The sequence below is a fragment of the Musa acuminata genome, chromosome BXJ3-2 (genome assembly GCF_036884655.1).
Source record: "Musa acuminata AAA Group cultivar baxijiao chromosome BXJ3-2, Cavendish_Baxijiao_AAA, whole genome shotgun sequence".
NCBI classification, from domain to species: domain Eukaryota; kingdom Viridiplantae; phylum Streptophyta; class Magnoliopsida; order Zingiberales; family Musaceae; genus Musa; species Musa acuminata.
Window position 1 is genome coordinate 30422054 of NC_088350.1, and position 21135 is coordinate 30443188.

At 42.9% G+C, this 21135-nt stretch overlaps 5 protein-coding genes across 5 annotated transcripts; all 5 read left to right on the plus strand.

Annotated features, from left to right (window-relative positions):
* Window positions 1–949: 949 nt before the first annotated feature.
* On the plus strand, window positions 950–1649 carry LOC103975486 (transcription factor bHLH149-like). Its single transcript, XM_009390459.3, has one exon. The coding sequence runs from the start codon at window positions 982–984 to the stop codon at window positions 1531–1533; it is 552 nt and encodes a 183-aa protein (XP_009388734.3). The 5' UTR covers window positions 950–981; the 3' UTR covers window positions 1534–1649.
* Window positions 1650–1823: 174 nt separating this feature from the next.
* On the plus strand, window positions 1824–6795 carry LOC135631747 (acyl-coenzyme A oxidase 3, peroxisomal-like). Its single transcript, XM_065139580.1, has 13 exons — window positions 1824–2413; window positions 3795–3912; window positions 4016–4123; window positions 4245–4417; window positions 4500–4599; window positions 4765–4839; window positions 4944–5074; window positions 5206–5341; window positions 5421–5540; window positions 5621–5767; window positions 5841–5945; window positions 6034–6135; window positions 6334–6795. The coding sequence occupies exons 1-13, from the start codon at window positions 1941–1943 to the stop codon at window positions 6583–6585; spliced, it is 2040 nt and encodes a 679-aa protein (XP_064995652.1). The 5' UTR covers window positions 1824–1940; the 3' UTR covers window positions 6586–6795.
* Window positions 6796–7579: 784 nt separating this feature from the next.
* Window positions 7580–8389, plus strand: LOC103975484 (monothiol glutaredoxin-S9). The gene has a single exon (XM_009390456.3). It carries the CDS (start codon window positions 7629–7631, stop codon window positions 8145–8147), a length of 519 nt encoding a protein of 172 aa, XP_009388731.2. The 5' UTR covers window positions 7580–7628; the 3' UTR covers window positions 8148–8389.
* A 137-nt stretch (window positions 8390–8526) lies between these two features.
* LOC135631748 (uncharacterized) lies at window positions 8527–13922 on the plus strand. Its single transcript, XM_065139581.1, has 5 exons — window positions 8527–9179; window positions 9400–9930; window positions 11792–11874; window positions 12012–12497; window positions 13184–13922. Exons 1-5 carry the CDS (start codon window positions 9068–9070, stop codon window positions 13751–13753), a joined length of 1782 nt encoding a protein of 593 aa, XP_064995653.1. The 5' UTR covers window positions 8527–9067; the 3' UTR covers window positions 13754–13922.
* A 2262-nt stretch (window positions 13923–16184) lies between these two features.
* On the plus strand, window positions 16185–19077 carry LOC103975482 (probable transcription factor GLK1). Its single transcript, XM_009390454.3, has 6 exons — window positions 16185–16827; window positions 17293–17433; window positions 17763–18110; window positions 18200–18274; window positions 18351–18461; window positions 18725–19077. Exons 1-6 carry the CDS (start codon window positions 16366–16368, stop codon window positions 18860–18862), a joined length of 1275 nt encoding a protein of 424 aa, XP_009388729.2. The 5' UTR covers window positions 16185–16365; the 3' UTR covers window positions 18863–19077.
* The last annotated feature ends 2058 nt before the right edge of the window (window positions 19078–21135 follow it).

The window sequence follows — 21135 nt, forward strand, 5'->3', positions numbered from 1 at the left end:
GAAGCTTCAGAACAGGGGGGAGATGTGGAAGACGCATCACCCACAGACGCAGTGGCAAACCAAAGCCTTGAAAGACGAGCACCTGTCTCCCTCGCTGCTTTGTACTTTACAGGTCAAGGCGATGTGTCTTCGGATGGGACACACAAACTCGATCACCATTTTCTCCGCCATTCATTGTATGAAGTATACGAAGATTTTGATACCATCGAATTGAATCCAAACAATTTTGTCACCGATGACGCTAATTCGACAGCACAACTGATTGATTCGGACCATGGAACCCCACTGGGAACGACGATAGTTTGCGTTCTTATCGATGCCATGAGCCTAAGCTACATTTCTCTGTCCTTATTCTGAGGAGCAATTTAGAGATTGAGATTTAGACCCCACCAAAGATAAGAAAAATGACACCCTGCATACGGGTTCAAGGCATCGGTCGCCTCTCTTTAGCCTCGATTTATGCTCGACGGTGTCTGTCTTTATCGGTCCACCAACATAAGAACAACATGATGTCTAAGTCATAAATTCTCATACATTTTTCTCTTAAGAATTATAAGATTATTATATTTAAAGTCATCGTTAAATACTGAAAATGATTATAGTCTTTAGTAATAATTGACTTTGTAAGCTTTACTTATGGCACGACATTTACTGAGCTGTCGTCGGTCCAAGTGAAGGATGACATGTCGGCTCGGTATTAATGAGAGGTTTGACGTGTTGATTAAGTGACGGATGATACATTGGCTTGGTAACAATGATGTGTCAGCTCGATAATAGTGATGTGTCGGACATTTCATAATCCGCATAGAATTATTGTTCCAAATTAATAGATATTGTAATAAATTATAAAGAAGTAAACATAAAAATAAAAATAAAAAAATAAATAGAATTATTGTTCCAAATTAGAGAACCAAACACCGCTTTATTTAAACAAATGCATCATCAGACCCCGTCTCGTATTCCTCCGTTGCCACTCATATCATGATCATGATCATGATCTCCACCGACGCTAGTGCCCCGGCAAAGCGCAGGACGAAACCCTCGCCACCCGAGAACAAGTGGCGGACCGGCGCCCGGGAGCGAGCCTACCGCAGCCGCCTCCTCGAGGCCCTCCGTGCCGCCGGCGAGCGGAGAGCGTCCGGACCCCGTGCCGTCAAGGAGGCGGCGGACTCCGCCCTCGCCCTCACCGCCCGCGGCCAGTCCCGTTGGAGCCGCGCCGTCTTGCTCCGCCGCCGTAGCAGGCTCCTCGTCAGGGCCGGCGGCAGAATCCGCCGCCGCAAGCGGCCGCGGAGACGGCCGGTGGGACCGACTCCCGGAACGGGGCAGCCGGAGGAGGGGAAGAAGGTGAGGGACCGGCTGCGGGCGCTCGGCCGGCTGGTGCCCGGGTGCGAGAACCTGTCGACGGCTAGCCTGCTGGAAGAGGCGGCGGACTACGTGGCGGCGCTGGAGATGCAGGTGAAGACCATGCGCACTCTCGCCGATGACCTCTCGGCGGCGGCCGCGTCGGGGAACGGCCGGAGGGCTGAGGGATAGAACGGCGGCCTTTTGGCCCAATGTTAATTAATTCGCCCAATAAAAAAGTACATAAATCCTTAGAATGTTTGAGAATTGGTGCTATAAAATATATGAAATATTAGAGTTTTGTGTCATCTTATTTTATATGCATTCCTAATACATCAATTAGGTATTTTGCTTATTTTGCATTCATTCTTTTTAGATATATATATATATATATCTTATTTACTAAATTTAAATTTAAATTTAAAAGGGGAAAATATGCTAATAAAAACTCCATAAACATAAAACCCTTTCTCAACCATCCTACCTAACTCGTACGGAATCGCTCCTTTCGTGTCTTCTACCTTCTACCTTACCCTTTCTCGCTGCTCTTTAGCTCTCTCTGCGAAATCCCAATCCCTAATCCCTCATCTGTCGTCGACATGGATCCCCAGTCCACCGCCGCCCGCCACGTTGCCGTCATCGCTGGCCATCTGAACTGCCCCTCTCCCTCCGCGGCAGCCCCACTCGCGCTCGCCGCGTGCCTCCATTATGACCCGCCCGAGCTCTCCGAGAAGCCGCCGGCCTTCGACCTAGCCGCGCTGCGCCGGGTTCTGGACGGCCACGACCTCGCGGCGCGGGACTGGCTGTTCCGGCTGATGGAGGAGAGCCCGCTCTTCTGCCCCCGCCACCGCGGCGACAGGACGTTCGTTGCCCCGGACTACAACCAGACCAAGGAACAGCAGCGGGCGGTCACGATGCGGCGGATCGAATACCTGCTCCGCCGTGGTGTGTTCGAAGGGTGGGTCACAGGGAGCGGCCCGGAGGCGGAGTTGAGGAAGCTTGCCTTCTTCGAGTGCATCGCGATCTATGACCACTCCCTCTCTGTCAAACTAGGGGTCACTTTCTTTCTCTGGTCAGTCTCTGCCTTTTCTCTCCTCTTTTCTGTCCGTCTAGGTAACCTGACTTTTTAGTATGTTGGAAATGTGTAATTTTGGTTGAATATTTGGATGTTATTTGATGCAAACACTAACTGGAAGCATTTAATCAATCAGGACCGGCGTAGAAATTATATGTAAAAAGTTAGCCAAATTTACCTTTTTGAAGTTCAGCAGTCAGAAAGAAAAAAGAAAAATAAAGTATAGAAGAGGGGTCAATATAGTGTATTGGCTGTAGCGATAATTGCTTTGAAATCAAATTATCGGCTTTTTTTTATGACTCTTGGAGTATGATGAAACGGAAGCTCAGCTGAACAGAAACAAACTAAGATGTTGACTTTATCTGTTACATTTAATCTCATCATCACCATCATGCACTTAAAGCTGAACCCAAGGTTATCCTATTAGTGATGTAGGGTTGCAATTTTTGCTCCTCGTGCATCTGGTTGAATTCTAGAAGCCCGAGCTGCATCACAAACAACACTAAATACATCCAGAATCTTACATGACTTGTTTGTCTGACTTCATGATAGAGTTGACTATGGATTCAACATATTTCAGTGTTTCAATTCGACCTAGATGGCCTTCTAACATGTCTGCTTACACTGGATTTTCTTGTGTTAAAGATGATTGCAAGTCGTGTGCTTTTGATGCCTCTTTGATGAGAGTGCCCTCTTCAGCATCTGGATTCATCACCTTCCTAATGGAACAGGCATCCCATATCTGTCTTTTTTCTTGGTAACAACGCTAGTCTGGATCAACAGTTGTCATTTTTTCCTTTTTTCTCAAACAATAATATAGACCATCTCTTGTGCTATAACTAATAGCATCTCTTATTCTTTCTTTCAACAAATCTGAGTTATTTTCATAATTTTTAGATTTGTTTGTAAATTATGCATTAATTATTATCATTATTCGAAGAGGTCCAATTTTATTATTCATTAATTTGACCTGTCTCATTGTTAAAGACTACGTTGATAATGGGATTGGTTGGATTCGAAATGGTGTAAGTATCTGTTATTGTTTATCTTTTTGGTTGATTAAAGAGGATATGAGTTATTAGATCAAAGGGGATAAGAGATAAATAAAAAGAGGCAAAACAAGCAAAGGATCATTTAGTTTTACTCAAAATAATGACTGCCTCTTTTCTTACCTGTGGAATGGACCTTTTCTTCTAATCTCACTGTAGTTTCTTCTGCAACTCAGGACTGTTGTCAAATGTAAGTATGACTATAGTCCCTATTCTATTTATGTGGTAATTATGGTAGCTATTTTTGCTTGAAAACTTGATGAAGCTTTTGGCTAGCAAAGATATCCAGCTTTAGTGATGTCATCATAAGGTTATGTGATGGGTTACAGGGGAGGGGCAATTCGGTTTTTTGGCACAAAGCGTCATCATGACAAATGGTTGAAGGCTACTGAGGATTATCAAGTTAAGGGTTGTTTTGCAATGACTGAGTTGGGGCATGGAAGTAATGTATGTAGCCAAATCTAAGTTCAGTTAGTTTTTGAGACATTTCTTTTTATTCTTTTGTTACTATATCTTTTACACATGATAGCTCTTTTTTTTATATTTCAAGGTTAGAGGAATCGAGACAATTGCTATTTATGACACAAACACAAGAGAGTTTGTGATAAACACTCCATGTGAATCAGCTCAGAAGTACTGGATTGGAGGAGCTGCTAATGTAAGGACAAATTTTATGTATCAGTTGTATTTGTTGATGTAGATGATGGTTATCTATATGCACAAGGAAACTAATATTATAGCTCCCTCTTGTGTTGACCTTGTAAACTATCATGTATCAGCATGCAACACACACAATAATCTTCTCTCAACTCCTTATAAACGGAACCAGCCAAGGGATCCATGCATTTGTAGCACAAATCCGAGATGCAGATGGAAATGTTTGCCCCAATGTTCGTATAGCTGACTGTGGTCACAAGATTGGCTTGAATGGTGTTGATAATGGTCGGATATGGTGAGGACACAGGTTTCTAATGCTAGAGTTTGTTTTTCTGCTTGAGGGCTGTCATTTGATGCCTTCTTTGTTACTTATGCAGGTTTGATAATCTCAGAGTCCCTCGGGAAAACTTGCTAAACTCAGTTGCTGATGTATTGCCCGATGGGCAATACGTGAGCTCAATAAAAGACAAAGATAAGGTTACACAAATTGCTAAGGCCATCATATTTATTTGTTTTAAGTTGTTTTAACTATGCATACACATTTTATGCAAAATTATCTTAAGATGTTTAATGATGATATTGATTATGGTTCTTGTTGATATGTGCTATTGGCTACCTATTGAAGTCAAATTGATATTGCAGAGGTTTGCAGCTTTTATGGCTCCGCTGTCTTTTGGGCGTGTGAATATTGCAGCTACTGCAGTTTATATATCAAAGGTACCTTGTACTTGCTTATTATGCATATCAACTCATTGATAATTATATATTTGTCATGATATGTGGGCAAGATTGTTTAGTAACTTATATTATACTGGTTTTAGGTGGCTTTAGCAATTACTGTGAGATATGCTTTGACGAGGCGAGCTTTTTCCATATCTGCTAATGGGCCTGAGGTTCTGTTGCTGGACTATCCTAGCCATCAATGGCGTATCTTACCCTTAATTGCAAAGACGTAACTGCATCAATTAGCCTGATCATATATTTGAATTTCCATGTCAAATGGCCCTGATTTTCATATCAGCTGCTTTGGGTGAATAAAAAAAATATTTTCGCCAATTTGTTTGTGTTTTTCCTCATTTGCAGTTGTGCTATGAGTTCTGCAGCTAATTATTTGAAAAGATTATATGTTAAGAGGACACCAGAAACAAACAAAAGTATTCACATATATTCCAGTTCTCTGAAAGCTACACTTACGTGGCATAACATGAGAGCACTTCAGGTACATGAACTTTAGCTGAAATGTTTCATTTTCATCAAGGATTTTCTTTATCAATTCATAAGGTTATTACTACTTCTAGGAGTGTCGCAAAGCCTGTGGTGGGCAAGGCTTGAAAACAGAGAACCGAATTGGTATTCTAAATGGTGAGTATGATGTCCAATCTACCTTTGAGGGAGATAACAACGTATTGATGCAACAGGTACCATGCAATTGTTTATTTGACATTATCCTTTTTAAGATTAAAGCACATGAAAGTAATATTGGCACACGTTGAACCAGGTTAGCAAAGCACTCCTTGCAGAGTATTTAGCAGCAGAAAAGATGAAGAGTTCATTCGAGGGATTGGGGTTGGAACACATGAATGATCCTTGCCCAATTATCCCGGCTAATCTAACAAGTTGTACACTTAGAAGCATCAAGTTCCAGGTAGCAAGTTAGCTATGTGATCTGCTTCACCTTATTGACTTAAGATCAAGATGTAGTTATTTTATTCATTCAGCTTGACCTACTCTGCTTGAGGGAGAGAGATTTACTTGGGCGGTATGCTAGTGAAGTGTCTCAATATCAAGCCCAAGGAGAAAGCAAACAGAAGGCAATGCTTTTGGTATGTGTTCCTTATTACTTTAATTATTTTGTTCTTTTCATGATGTGCATTTTGTTAATGCTATTGAACTTCTTGTTGAGCATATCAGAGTCATCAGCTTGCTGACGAATTGGCAAGGGCGTTCACTGAACGCACAATATTGCAAATTTTTGCGGATGATGAGATGACTCAGTCTGCTGGACCACTAAAGGTATAGTACTGAAGAACTTCTCAAAGCAGGAAATGTAAAGCAAAAATAACTAACTCCAGGGCTAAGTTCCTCACTAAAATTGTTGACCACTTCCAAATACCTAGTCAAGCCATTGCCAAACATGTAGATGGGTAGTATTATTGAGTTTCTCAAGTAAATTGATGCATCAATCCTGTAAATGTTAATATCCTCTGGCAGGAGCTACTGGGGCTGCTGAGGTCGATGTATGCCTTGATCTGTGTGGAAGAAGATGCTTCATTTCTTCGCTATGGGTACTTGTCACTTGAAAGTGCTGCTGCCGCAAGGAAAGAAGTCATGAAGCTGTGTGGTGCTCTAAGGCCCCATGCACTTTCTGTGGTCAGTTCCTTTGGAATCCCTGATGCTTTCCTGAGCCCAATTGCTTTCGATTGGATTCAGGCCAACTCCTGGGCTTCCCTGAGCAATGAATAAATCACAAACTTTTCTTTCACGTTCTTTGGATTTGTTTCAGTTCAGACTTCATCTTGATAGACTCACGATAAGTGAAACATCTGTGGCATTTAATTGCAGCTTTTGCAGTCTACGGTTCTCCTCCCCTAATAAGCAAAAGCATATGTCGGACCAGGAATGTAGACACTCTGAAGTATCTATGATATAAATGTATTGTGGATGATGCTGTTACCTCATATTTGCATGGTGGGTTTATGTCACGTGGAACAATTTATTCTGCAGCTAAAAGTCGTCCATGTATCTGTGTGTTGACACACGGCTTCCACGTCCTTCCCACGCCCATCTGGATTGTTTACCTCAGCTCCCTGTCATGGATGCGTCACCGTGCCAGAGGAACCCCCCTTCCGAGGAGGACCACTGCTGCAAGCCACGACCATTGGCACGATCGAAGACGCAACTTGCCGGCGCCGTAGTTCCGGACGGGCGAGAGGAGGTGGTGACACACGTCCGAAAGCGTCGTGCCACGAGTCGTACCATGATAAGCAACTGGGGAGCCTTCGACGAAGCAGCTGCAGCTATCAAAGACCAATAATAGATCCGTCGAATGCTGCAACCTATACTCCCACAAGTACCGTCGTCAACTTACTACATGTGATTTGTATGGGCATCGTTGTGGTCGAAAGCGCAGCCAACATGTCCACGACTCCTACCCGACCAATCAGCATCCTCCACCTCCGAGCATAAGATTTTTCCTTCACGTTGCTTTCATCTCCACCCGACACGAACAACTTACATCGACTACGAAGATTTCCTGCATAAACAACCACAGGATACAGGGTTCATACAAAGGTGGATTAACGGCAGGCCAACGGTGTGCGGTGATCCAGCCTCGGCACATGACTTGCAAATGCGAGGGGCTGTCTTAGCCTTGACAGCTGATACCTGCCACCCCTGCGTCACCGCGGCTTCCCTGAAACGTCAGTAACGGGGAGGGCGGAAGGAAGGACCGCTACACGCGGTAATCGCTGTGTGGTCGGCGTCGCCCTCCGTGTGTGGATATATGCATGCGTACAGCGCCTCTATTCTTCAACACCGATACCATCCTTGGTTCTCTTCTCTCGGCCTTTTTTGTTCGTCGAGGTTGGTGGATTATTATGATGCAGCAGGCGATCCCCTACAGCAGCGGCAAGGCATGGCCCTCGCTGAGTCGGGCGCCGGAGGCATGGGAGCTCAAGAAGATCATCGGCGGCGCCGGCGAGATCAGGGTGGCGGTGGAGGAGAACCCCGTGGTGGTGGTGGGGCGGAGCGGCTGCTTCATGGTCCACGTCGTCCGGAGGCTGCTGCTGGGGCAGGGGGTCAACCCCGTGGTGTGCGAGGTCGGGGAGGACGCTGACGAGGTCGCCATCATGGCATCGCTGCCGCCGGAGGCGCACGACGAGCGGCGGACTTCCGCCGCCACGGTGACGCTGCCGGCGGTGTTCGTAGGGGGCAGGCTGGTGGGGGGGCTGGACCGGCTCATGGCCGTCCACATCTCCGGCGAGCTCGTGCCCATCTTGAAGCGAGCCGGCGCTCTGTGGCTATGAATCGCATCCAATTCCGTAAACCTTCTTCTGTTTCTAAAGTGATTCTGCTGCCATTAATGCTGCTCGATTTGGTTCGTCTTCCTGCAATGTAATGATGTAAGCTGCGATTCTTACGGAGCCGAATAATTTTTGGCTGGGAGAAGGATTGTGTGTCCTGCACATACAATAAATTATTCGCATGACTTCAGAGATTTATTGATATGTATAATTTCTTATATTAAATTAAAAAGAAATTTGTTCGACATCTAAAGCATTAGATAGAAAATTTCTGAATTAGATTGAACAGAAAGTGTGTCTATAGAAACAAATATTTGATCCGATTTGATGTTATCTAAACCATCAACAACTCGACAACATCCAATCTTCGAATTCCTCCCCTCTCTTGTGAAGCCAGAAAACCTCTGATTCCAACCTTCTTATCTTCAACAATTAATGCTCTAAACAAACCTAAAAAGGCTAAAACAGAAGCATCCACCGATCAGTCTTACCTTTCCCTTCTCCTACCATTCATTACCTCCAAAACCCCATTCAAAAAAAGCCTTCCTTTTTCCGTCTGCTCCATTCCGTTCGCCCCCTTCCTCCTCCGCCTCCTCCTGCATTAATTGCCTCCTCCAGCGCCACCCATCGTCGCGCTTTCTTTGTTGCTGTCGTCCCTGTTATCCTGCTAATTATGATGCACTTTCCCCCGTTAGCACGCCCTTTCCTCCTTACTGTTCGCTTCCGCAACGGAAATCCCCTCACGATTCCTTCTTTCCTTTCGGCGTGTTGCGCGTGCATGCATTTTGTCGAAGGAAAGCCGCACGTTTTGCTGCTCCCCGTCTCTTCTCACTCAGTTCCCAACCTGAAAGCCCTCGCCTTTTCGCTCCTCTGCGCCCGCTATCCCTCGTGTCCGCTGCCCGTGGTTCGGGATTTGAGTTGAGATGGAGCACGCGGACGGGAGCCTCGGAGAGGGGCCTCTTGAGGACGGATTAACGGCGAAGAAGCAGATGAAGAGTCCATCACAGGTGCAGATCCTCGAGGAAGCTTATGCAGGTCCTTTGCTCCTTTCAAAGTTCTGATCTTTTTCGTGTTTCTTGAAGACGTTGATCATCATCTATTGTTCGTTTTATTAGAGGAAGTCTCTGCAGATTGCTAAAATTTTCTTTGTTTGCGAGAGGGGGTTTTTTTTAGTAGGTGGTTCTTGACAACTTTGGTTGTGTTGGATTCGTGGTGTTGAGTTATTGCCGTACGTTTGGTTTGATTTTTCGTGCAGTGGAGCCGAATCCAAGTACGTGGATGAAGGAGAAGTTAGCAAGAAGAACAGGGCTGGAGTACATGCAAGTCCAGAACTGGTTTGGGAATCGGCGGTTCCTCGACAAGCATGGTCCTCGGAGGTACACACCCAGGAAGAATCGTGATCATCTCCTGGGTGGTGGAAACTATATGCATCTGGCGCCCGAGTTCAGTCCTGGATCGACCTCCAGCATGCCATTGGTTAGTGTTGCAAGAGCTGGCCCGTCATTTATAATTGGATCGGCATGTGCAGACGAACCCTTGAGTTTGAAGAGGCACCAGCCACCGCAAACCTTCATGCCTGCAGGAACATCCTTGGTGCAGCCCAGAGTGGGGCCTGCCCTGCAATTGCCTTCATCAGTGACGCAACCGCATGTGTGGCCAATGTACCAAAAGCTGCAACAAGCAGTCACGCATGCTGAGGATAAACTGGGGCATACTTCAAGAGCTTATGAACCAATCAGTACCAAGTTCAAGCCTTTGACTTCTGGAACTTTTGAGGTTCCTTTAGGTATCATGCTTCTTACAATTTCTATCGGATATGAAAATTTTCCTCTTTACTAGAGTTATGTATCAATGACTAAGACTGATAACACCCAGTGATGCAACTATGTTGTCCATTATACTAGAATTGTTGTTTGATTATAACTCTGCTGAATAGGCTATGTTTGTAGTAATGATTTATGTTGCTATAATTAAATTTATGGACATGAAAAAGTTGAGTCACACCATATTACAATGATTCTGGTTAAGCAATGTAATGGGAGTTTCTTGGAAGCTGCATTTTGCTAAGATTCATTATCTAGAGAATTATCTAGAGAATTGTCTAAAGAAAAAGAGAAGAAGATATTAAAGAGTTTGTCTAGAGAATTGTATACCAGTAAAATGTTAGTAGGCTGCTTTTTCATTTTTCCCCTCCTAGTTCTTGGACTGTCTTAGCAACCTTCAAGCTATGGGAGATCACCGTGTGTCTTAATATGAAGCAAGGATGAGAAATTATTTATTACGTATTTGGATATTGCCAAATGTGGAATTCTACGCTCACTAAGTTAGCTCCACAGCAGTTAAAGATTGGAAATGCTTAGACATTAACCATAATCATATTTGTTATGCAGGATGGTCGTTATGTTGTATACCAAGCATTAGTTCCGTCCATGTATGTCATAGTTTGGTATGTCTAAAAGCTAAAAACTTGGTGCCGAAAATAATAGCAACATATTAAAATAATGGGATACCATGTGAAAATATCACTTGATTATCCATTAACTTGGAATTAAACTTAAAAGTATTGTAATGTATTGCTTCTCTGTTCAACTCTGACAAAATTTGAGATGAAAATAGTAGCAAAAAACAATTGCAGTCCATTACGGTAAGAGATGATGGAATTTAATTATTCATGACAGCAAGTCACTAAGACATGAATAGACATATAGAAATATCACTTAAGCAGTTTTGTGATTAGTGTCACAGTTGGGTGAATGGAGAACTCTTGTAAGCTTAAAGAAGAAACAACCTCAGAAATTGACTAACAACACTAATATCATCATATCATGACTTAAAAATTGTGCATTTCTGATCATATGCCACCCAACAAACAAAGTGAATATATCACAACCTATAGCTCATTTAGTATACCTGGAATGTAGAACGTTCTAGGTCATAATGAGTGTGGGTACAGGGTACACCACTGAACTTTGTTCATGGTACATTATGGGTTAGAATTAATTGGTTCAATGTTTTGGGTTGTGATATGTACTGGTTACTTAGGTATTAGGTAAATTATCTAGGTCTTACTACGTTGTTAGTTATACATTTAATCCAGTAAAGGTAATGGTAATTAATGATTTAAAATGATGGATTCATTAACATTCTTTCTTTTTTGTTTAGTATGTTCATTACTTTTATTTCTTGAATGAGTTCCAGAACAGGTTTTTCTGGATTTTTTTAGTATGTTGGTTCTTACCTAAGAAACTGAAAGATAACAATGAGATTTCCAATTGTGGCACTCTGGATCATGTACTGCATCAATCAGGGATATAAATAGCATAAATTGTGATGTGGAACCGCGACTGCAGTTTTTGGAATGGGGTGCTGGGTAGAGTGATTCCATTAACTATGAGATCGACCTTTGACATTTAGCACTGTGGAATTTATAAAATAATTTGAGTACTTAATGAATATACCAGTCTCAAAATCAAGACTGTTATAACGGATTCTACTGTAGGATGTCAGTAACTCCTTATGATTGATTTTCTCATAATGAACTATGTCAAGATGTGATTTTATTTTATTTCTCTTACCCTTTAGCTCTATGTAGATTCTAAAATCAATATCTTTGTTCATAGAGGTTTGCTGCTAATTGTTTGCTACAGTTACAGTACATATGGAACAAAAAAATACTTGGCAACCTTGTGATGGCAAAGAAACTGAGGGAGCATGGTCAGAGTCAATTAAGGTATGCTTTCATCAACTCACTCATAAATGCCCTTTTGGTCACAAAATATGATTTGATATCTTAGTGCATTTAAGCTCCTCCATATCCGAGAGCTTTTGTCCATTAGCAAGTTCTTCTTATCTATAAAGTTTTTGCAGGAGTCAACATTCTTGGCTAGGTTGGAATGTGGTTTAGTGACAAGTCCATTTAATGAATCAGATGTCACTGTTCCAGATGTTCACATGCATGATGTTAAGGCTCCAAGGACTGTCCGTGAATACCAGTTCTTTCCGATGGAACCAAGCTGGTTACTGAATTATGAAAATGTCAATCATAATCGTCCTGTGTCTTCAATTAATATTTCAAGTCATGGAGGGCGAACTTCAAATAAACATAAGTGTGCCATTTCATCTTTTTCTTCTCAATATGAGGCATCAGATGCCACTCATCAATCTCAACAAGGTGGGGTCAAGACTGCATCTTCACTATCAGAATACCACAAAGCCCCAAATTGTGTTCTTCCGAACTGTGCACCTGATGACCGTTATGCTGTTCGTCAGGTTACTCAACTGGGCAATCCATTTTATTTATCTGATAAGGCGAATATCCATTATGACAGTTATCGCAGGATGGAGAAGGCACAGGTACCAAACTTTGTGAACAAGCTTATTTTTAAGATTCGATACTTCGTAGTCCTTAATGCAGTGGTTATTTTGGCATTTACATTAGAAGAAAGAGTAGCTGAGGTATGGATTATGAAGACTTGGTCAAAGAGGACGTTAGACATGGAGATCATTTTATTTGTTTATGAATCTTCAATTGACTTTCAACTGCAAACTTTATCTTTATGGTTCTGTGGTTACATATCAGTTAAAGAATATTAATTGGAATGTATCCATGATGCCTACACAAGAAAGATTAATTGATCTCACTGTTGATGTCATTATTTTTAATTATTTCATCCGATGAATCTATAATGTTAATTACAAACGCTTTTTTTTTACTAGAAATGAAGACTACAATTTTGAACAATCTAAGGACTACAAGAAAGTGCACTATTTTTTCGTATCAGCAGCTGATAGATAATGGAGTTAATTTACTTGCAATGCTTTAGGTTCATCAACAACTGATAATAAATGTCTTCCTTCCTGAGTGTACTTCCAATGCTCTCAACACCTTGTTTATCTCTCACATCATCATAAACTAGTCGCCATTAGTTTACTCGAGCATTTTTGTACTCTTCTGTCTTTGTATTAGACAACTATGATGGTGAATTGTTTTATCTGGATATAGGATCTTCTTAGTACAAGCTCATCATTTTTCTGTGCAGATACACTCATCAGAATCATCAGGTGACAACGAATTCCATCCGTTTGATCATGCAAGAATCTCCACTCCGGCAGCCTTTGAGGACACGAACAACAGGGATGGCAACTGGACCATGCAAAACCAGAGAAGATATCAGTCATATCGGCTTCATGCGCACGGTTATGATTGCTTTCGCGTAATGCCGCGGGGGAGATCTGATACCGCATCAGCAGATGTTGCACGCCAAGTGAACTATTTTAGCGACACCGATGATAGTTGCAGACCAGTTGTTGCAAAGTGGAATCACAAAGAAAACCGAGCTGTTTACATCACAGATGACAGTGACAACACTCTATCCATGTCAAGTGGAACTGAATCAACTTTGAGCTATGGATACGATGATGAGGCAGCTGCAAATGTGAAAGGGCATGCAGGAGGCAAATCCATGGTAGAAACTGATGTTAATGATGAAGAGGATCATGCAGGCGAGGCTCACAGTCGATGGAAACACTTCAATGTTGCTGGGATTGGTGAGGATGATGATGAGATGGAGGATATGGATTCACCCCTTTCTTCAGAACACACTCTCTAGCATTCTGTACTTCTCATATGGACAGGTATATGTAAGAACAGAAATCATTGACATTATTTCTGTTCATCAGACTTGGTGTCGGCATTTCTCAACATCACCATGCACTGTTTCAGTTGCTTGGTAATGATATGTGATGAAACAGTTGCAGAAGCTTATGTAATGAATGCTCTAGTGAAGCAATTGCTTTGCATGGATGTAAAATCCATTGTTTTATTTCTTTTCCATTCATCAAATTGCAAAGTCTGCTCCATCATGTCAAGTATGCTGTTGTCTCACAAAAACAACAGGATATCAGTTACATGGATTTTTTACTTAGCTCTATAAAACTGTAATACACTAGTTAATTAAGTGAACTTAAATTTCTATTTATAGTTTATATAATTTTTTTTAGGTTTTCCTATACCTATTTTTGTATCACCAATGATTTTTTTTTATTATAAGTCAACTATAAATCTAATTATATTTTTTTGTATTACCAATTTTTATTGAAAATTTATCTAACAATTGTCTTATAGCCATCATTTAATTAATTATGATTTGTTTATTTCATATTTAGGGTTCTTAGTTTATACGTACGTGGTAACAAAAAATATTTTTAATTAACATTCGATATTCGTTTGATATGCATGATTAATGTGATCATTATTTTTCGACTAATAGTAAAGTCTAATCAACACTAGCATGGCAAGTAAATTAAGTATACATTATTCGATCATTCGTTATGAAATAGCGTTATTGTGTGAACGACTAATAATTGTACGAGTGTTAGATTTTAATTGTCGTCTATTAATTTATGGTCATGAAATAGCGTACAATGGAATCCATCAGACATAAAAGGAAGACATTTATTGCTTACACCGGAATTCATGAGACATAAAAGGAAGCCATTCAATGCTGTCCTGCTTTAGTACATATGATTTCATGACTTCTTCCTGATAACCATTAGATTAGATAGACAATGGACAGCCGAGTCATTTTCATGATGGTTGCGATTATGATTGCGATCGATGAAAGCGATCGACAAAAAAACCAACTCCAAGTAAACCAAAAATATATATTCGTATAGCAAACGATTGATTTTAATTTTGTGATGCCATACAGTATTTAACCATTAATTTTTTAGTTAATTATGTTTGCATTTTTCGATTTTATTTTATTTGTGTGGAATTTCATAAAACATCTCAAAGTCGAAATATTATAAGCCTTCGAATCTTAGGTTAACTTACTGTCTTTCAATAAAATTTATCGGAATTTGTCGCAAATGAGTTTGGTATATCATCATACTAATATTTTAAATATTAAATAAATATATTTAGTAGAATAATAATATGCATTCAACATTTACAAATATGATAAAAACTCAAAATATTTCATCTTGATTTGGATCTGAGGTATTAATTACAGTGATAGTCTATTGTAACAGTGACTACAAAACATGGCTCAGTGCAGGATTAATATTCTAAAGATGACAACAGGAATTGTCACAATGAGCCGTAACAGTGTTAGATACATCACATGTAATGGGAGTTAATCCGATAATACCATTCAATGATGTTTCAGTGTAAGGTAATGTATGTACTAATCTTCACAGTCATAACTTGTGTGCAAAGGTAAACAGTGAAGAAGCAATTCGATCACAAGTGTATTCTTGATAGGTATCCTTCGGATCATGCAAGATGACAACACAGTAAGAGAATGAAGGTGGTCCTTGCAAGGTTGCAAGAGTTTATGGACCATGATTTGGATACGTTGCAACAGCTGTTGGAGGCTTATGTTGCAGTGTATATGATATGTACTCCTCTTTCTATCTTTTACAGAGAGGAGAACAGAAGCAAAAATAAGGGAGGAAATGGTGAGCCTATATGCAGCTCAGTAGGTGTTGTGTATGAGAGAGAGAGAGAGAGAGAGAGAGAGAGAGAGGATGTGGTTGATTAAAGAATACGATTTCCCAAGAAATAAATGGACATGAAGATGGAGCATCCACATCAAGTTTTCTTGATTGCTGCTCCAGGAACCATGTTATTGTGAGACCTTGCTCTTTATCTCTTCTCTGTGCAACTTGCTGTTGTGTGAAAGCCAAGAAAAATAGTCACCATACAGATGTATATGGCACAGGAAAAGGGATGCTACTGCTATTATGAGAATGGACAAGAGCAATAGCTTTTGCTTTTCCTTCTATCAGGAGAGAGAAGACAGCCCCACAGCCGATATGCATACAGCCAGTGTCACCTCTGACTCCTCTCCTTCTCTCTCCGAAATTTGATATATGGAAGACCTCAAAATTGCTCATCCACAAGACATTCAATTCGTTTACAGAGAGAAAAGGACTGACGAGTGCGAACAAAAGCTCCTGAATAGAAATCTCAAGGAAGTTGTGGTGGACATGCGACCTCTCTCGAGTATAATACTCCAACTTCCCATGTCAAGCCAATCCACTCTTATTATTGAGACTCCCCACAAAGCCTCTGCTCTCTTCGTTCCTTCTCCACCCCTCTCTCTGCGGAGTCTCCGGCCAAGCTCGTTACTTCCGGTTCATGGTGCGCAAACACCTGCCTGAGTAGCCTACGTAGCTCGCGCGTTCATTTCCGTGCGCACGTATCGAATCTATTGACATGCTTGTGGTCGAAGCCTTGAGAGGTTCCAATGGTGAAGAACGAGATGGGTCGTCGGACAATTTCTCTATTAACGGTGACTTCACCGGCGAAACTCTGCTCGAGGACATCAACTTCAGCGACCTCTTCGCGGGAATCGATGACGGAGACATGCTGCCGGGCCTTGAGCTGGACCCAGCGGAGACTTTTGCGGAGTTCTCGGTGGGATGGGAGGAGGACTCGGGCTCACCGGCGGTGGCGGAGGCGACGGACGGGATGCTTGGCGGAGTGACGCAGGATACGGTGGTCTTGGACGGTGAGAAATATTTGAGTCATGGCGAGGAAGTCACGAGTGAGACGACAGCAGAAGATGCAGCGGCGATGCCGTCTGAAGCGAGGTCATCGACACCGGATAAAGGTCAGGAGTCGTCAGTTGCGGCGGCGGCTGCGGCGAAGGGCTCACAGGGAAAGCGCAAAGCAAAAGTAAGCGTGTCTCTCTTTCTCTCTCCCTCTCCCTTTCTCTCTGAAAGTTCACCTAGGTTTTGCCGGAAAGGCATCACGAGAGCCACGGGTGCATCTGATCCACCGGAAGATTTGTGGTAGAAATTGAAATGAAAAGAAGATAATGGGATTTGGACTCGGTGAATAGTGATTACAATGACTTGTTCCAGTAGATATGAGGAAAAGTCTTCATAGGTTTCTTGCTTCTTGCGTCCAAGCAGACGGCGAGAAAAAGACAGTGAAAAGGTGACGGCCCAATTAAACGCAAGGACAACGAAGCTTGAAATCGGATCTCGTTAGAGAAGGGAAAGGAATCACGGGCTCCCGTGAGATGTCGGACCTTCTTATCCTTTAGACGTACTTTGTTTGTGCTGTTGCTGCAGAGAAAGTGGCAATGGACTTAGCTGCCTCTTCTCTTCACGTTCCTGACGGACGTGTGAATGGCAGGTGGACTGGACGCCGGATCTACACCGGAGATTCGTGCAGGCGGTGGAGCAGCTGGGGATCGACAAGGCGGTGCCGTCGAGGATTCTGGAGCTGATGGGGATCGACTGCCTCACTCGTCACAATGTTGCTAGCCATCTGCAGGTACTGCTTCTTTTTCCCTACTCCAATCGTATCGTTCTCCTTTAAGATTCGTGTCCTTCCCTACCACGGAAGTAATTGCTTGGCCTTTTTAAGTACAGGGAGTTCATGATGCAGCCATGACAAGTACTTCCTGCTTTTTCCGAGACACGGAAACAGTACTCCCCTTAGCTTGCATGACGAGTGCTTGACTGTTGCTAGCCATCTACTCATGCATATATCTATCTTGCAATTATTAGTTGCTCGAGAAATCGACTTAGATTTTGGTGTGCAGTCATTGGAGAACATGTTTGTTTTGGTGCATATTACAAGGAGACATGAAATGCTTGCAGAAGTATCGTTCGCATCGGAAGCATGTGCTTGCGAGGGAGGCGGAGGCGGCGAGCTGGAGCCAGAGACGACAGATGTACGCGACGGGCATGGGGGTGAAGAGGGTCGACGTGAACCCGTGGCTCGCCTCCACCATCGGCTTCCTTCCTCCTCCACCACCACCGCCACCACCACCAGTGCAGCCTTTTAGACCACTCCACGTATGGGGGCACCCCACGCCGGAAGCACCGGTGCTCCACATGTGGCCACGGCATCTCTCGGCACGGTCTCCCACGCAACCGTGGGCTCCTCCTCAGCCACCTCTCCCACCACCACCTGATCCTTCTTATTGGCACCACCTCTACCAAAGCGTACGGGGCACCCATCTGTTCGTCTTTATCTATTTCTCGTTGTCCGGCGACTCCAAATCAACATGATTCGATCGTCTCTCTCCATGCAGGGAAGCGGAGAAGGATGGGTTCCGCATACCATGGCCAAAGGAGCTCCTTGCTTCCCCCAGCCATTGCCGATGGTGGTAAGTCACGTATTGCTTCAGCTCGATAAACCTGTTCGGAGTGGTTGATGCGCTGACGCCAAAACTAATGCTGCAGAGATTCGAGGCTCCACCAGTCCCGGGCGTCGTTCCACGTCCGATGTACAGAGCAGTTGCTCCTGCCATGACCAAGCACCCGAGCTCGCAGCTTCAGCTTGATGCTTCCCCTGTAAGTTATTCTCCATCCATCTCTCTTAAACACTCATCTAGATTCCACGTCCAACTCAAAAAACATGCTTCGTGTGTGGACTCTCAGCAAAAATATGCTTAGATGATGTCATTTAGAAGTAAGTTTTAGCCCCTTTTTTTTAATATTTTATTTCTCAGCTATATTCTTAAGTATAATAACGCTATAAATTTCGTATAAGAAAATAGGATTCATTTTTTTTCTTACTGTCTTATTATCTCTAACATTGTGTGTTTTGGGATCAGTCAAAAGAAAGCATAGATGCAGCTATTGGAGATGTTCTAGGGAAACCATGGTTGCCATTGCCTCTTGGATTGAAGCCCCCTTCACTGGACGGTGTGTTGGTGGAACTGCAGAGGCAGGGAGTGTCGAAAGTGCCATAGCGTGGAGTTCTTGATCGAATGCACCTGCAAACAAAAATTTGCCGACACATCAATTTGTAGTTTCTATTCTTGTGAATAAATCTTTTCTTTTCTTTTCTTTTCCTTCTCGAGTTGTCATGAGCAATGTTTCAAAGATCTCTTAGTTTACGGCACATTTTCTCTTTTTGCATAACATGTATTAAGTATACTATAATGAAAGGATTGTTTTGGGGTGATGTCTAAGTGTTCTAATGAAAGAATTAGAGCGTAAGACTCAGATTGATTTATAAAAGACGGATAGGCGTACTACTCTTCTTAAGCGTTTTAGATCATTAGTTTAAATTCAATAAGTTAATAGATTGATTTTATTATTGTTTTAATTTCTCAATTTCACCTAATAATTTTAGTTAATTTTGGAGAATAATGCAATGACTTCCTGCAATTAAATCAATGACTTCTTAATTCTAGTCGTAGGTTTAATCATCCAGATGAGTTTATGTGTTGGTAAACTGTAATATGAATCCTCCTGAGCTCGCAAAGTCATCGATCCTAGATTTGCTAGGGTGCACTCCTCTTTATGCAATGCCATTGGTCATGGGGAAGTTGTTTGAGGATCCAAATCATGGTGGCATTTGGTGGTGGATTAGAGCAGCAGAGAAGGATCGTGTTCCTCCTATCCATCCATTCCCTTCTTAGATTATGTTGTAGCTCTATTTTTTATTCACTAGGGAGTATGGGTAGGCCATTTCTAATCCATTAGTCCCACATTGCTTTGTCTTGTTATTCCCGCACGCTTTATAAAACAAGACAACACCACAGCATCCGTGACCGGGGGTGAAGGCGTAAGAGCGTCAAGGCATCCGTAGGCACATTGTGCCTAAACCCTAAACCATGCCTCTATAAGGTTTGGCTATTCACTGAGGTAGTTTCACCGGCGGTTTATACCTCATTAAACAAATACCAAACGCCGATGCCTTGCCTTGATTGATGTCTCCTACGGTGGATGCCATTAAAGGCTTGATGGTGGCGAGCTGTTGGTGGCCATTAACTTGGCACTTTACGGCAAGTCGGTCTCCTCGCCTTTGCAAGTAGCCCCCTTTTTTGGTTTTCTTTTGGGGTGGGGGGGGGGGGGGGTTTAGGGATGTTCTCGTTGACCATCAAACAATTTTGTTTCCTCCCAGTGGTTAGTAGAAAATACGAGACGATGGCCGGAGCGAGTATTTCTCTACATTACGTAACACGCCACAAAAATCGGAGAAATCTTTCCAAAATAAGGAGAATATTGAAGACTTTACACAGAGGTGATTGATAATCTTAGTCGTTTGGATCAAGACGTAAGCTCTCATCCATTCTTCTAAGTAGGAAAGGCTTCATCAGATACATGGATTCGATCAGAAACAGATTCTCATGTAAACGAAAAGAAGGGGAATAAACAGATGTGGCGGAGATAGGGCTCCGCCCGCCGCCCGACCCCGTTAGGTCAGACGTTTTGGTCGGCTGATGGAATCATGCTTCTGTCGGAACAGCCATCCGCACGCGGGTAGATGATCAGAACGTAAAATCCGGCCATGGCAACGGCCAGTAGCGGCGGCAAAATCTCCGCCGCTCGCCATGCGAACGCGAGGTTGAGAGCGGTGAAGAGGATCCAAACAGCCGCCAAAGTCCGATTCTTGTGCTCCGGTGGGTCATCGGGAGCCATCTTCTCCAGCCGCCTGAGGCAGAAGAAGATCATCAACAGGTTGGCGTAGGCGAACGTCACGAAGACCACCGATTTGAGGTCGCGGCGAGACTGGTATGCGGCGTTGAGTGTGTTGAACGTGACAAACAGGAACGCGAATTGGGGAAGACAGTCGAAGGTGCTATCCGGACAAACCACACGACTGGGAGAAGGCATAGCGCTTCGAGGATCCATAGCCGGTCGGTGGCGGAGAAAGATAGAGAAATGTAGCGGTGCAGAAACAACGGAGGGAAGACGGTTCTACAAGGTGAACAGCTCTCTTATCTCTGCTCAAGGATGAATATTCAATCATAGCTTTTTTCCTTGCAGCACGGCAGAAGGTTCCCCGGTCAACAAACTCGACTGCCTGCCTCATTAACTTAACGCGCTAAGCATCCGTAGGCGTATGATTCCGTGACGAAATGACACGCGGAACGACCCCACACATCACATAAATATAAGAAAAATGTTATCAGTTTGCCTCTCTCGGTCGATCTTTTATCCCCCAAAAAAAATATCATATTAATTTTCACCTCGGGGTATTTTTTTTTCTATTTAGACGAAAATATTCTCATAC

Coding starts and splice junctions, on each gene's coding strand:
- LOC103975484 (XM_009390456.3), top strand. CDS start 7,629: ATGCGTACAGCGCCTCTATTCTTCAACACCGATACCATCCTTGGTTCT.
- LOC135631748 (XM_065139581.1), top strand. CDS start 9,068: ATGGAGCACGCGGACGGGAGCCTCGGAGAGGGGCCTCTTGAGGACGGA. Junction 9,931..11,791: donor AACTTTTGAGGTTCCTTTAG/GTATCATGCTTC, acceptor TGTTTGCTACAG/TTACAGTACATATGGAACAA. Junction 12,498..13,183: donor GCAGGATGGAGAAGGCACAG/GTACCAAACTTT, acceptor TTTTCTGTGCAG/ATACACTCATCAGAATCATC.
- LOC135631747 (XM_065139580.1), top strand. CDS start 1,941: ATGGATCCCCAGTCCACCGCCGCCCGCCACGTTGCCGTCATCGCTGGC. Junction 5,075..5,205: donor TTACCCTTAATTGCAAAGAC/GTAACTGCATCA, acceptor CCTCATTTGCAG/TTGTGCTATGAGTTCTGCAG. Junction 5,768..5,840: donor TTAGAAGCATCAAGTTCCAG/GTAGCAAGTTAG, acceptor TTATTCATTCAG/CTTGACCTACTCTGCTTGAG.
- LOC103975486 (XM_009390459.3), top strand. CDS start 982: ATGATCATGATCATGATCTCCACCGACGCTAGTGCCCCGGCAAAGCGC.
- LOC103975482 (XM_009390454.3), top strand. CDS start 16,366: ATGCTTGTGGTCGAAGCCTTGAGAGGTTCCAATGGTGAAGAACGAGAT. Junction 18,111..18,199: donor GGCACCACCTCTACCAAAGC/GTACGGGGCACC, acceptor CTCTCCATGCAG/GGAAGCGGAGAAGGATGGGT. Junction 18,275..18,350: donor CCCAGCCATTGCCGATGGTG/GTAAGTCACGTA, acceptor CTAATGCTGCAG/AGATTCGAGGCTCCACCAGT.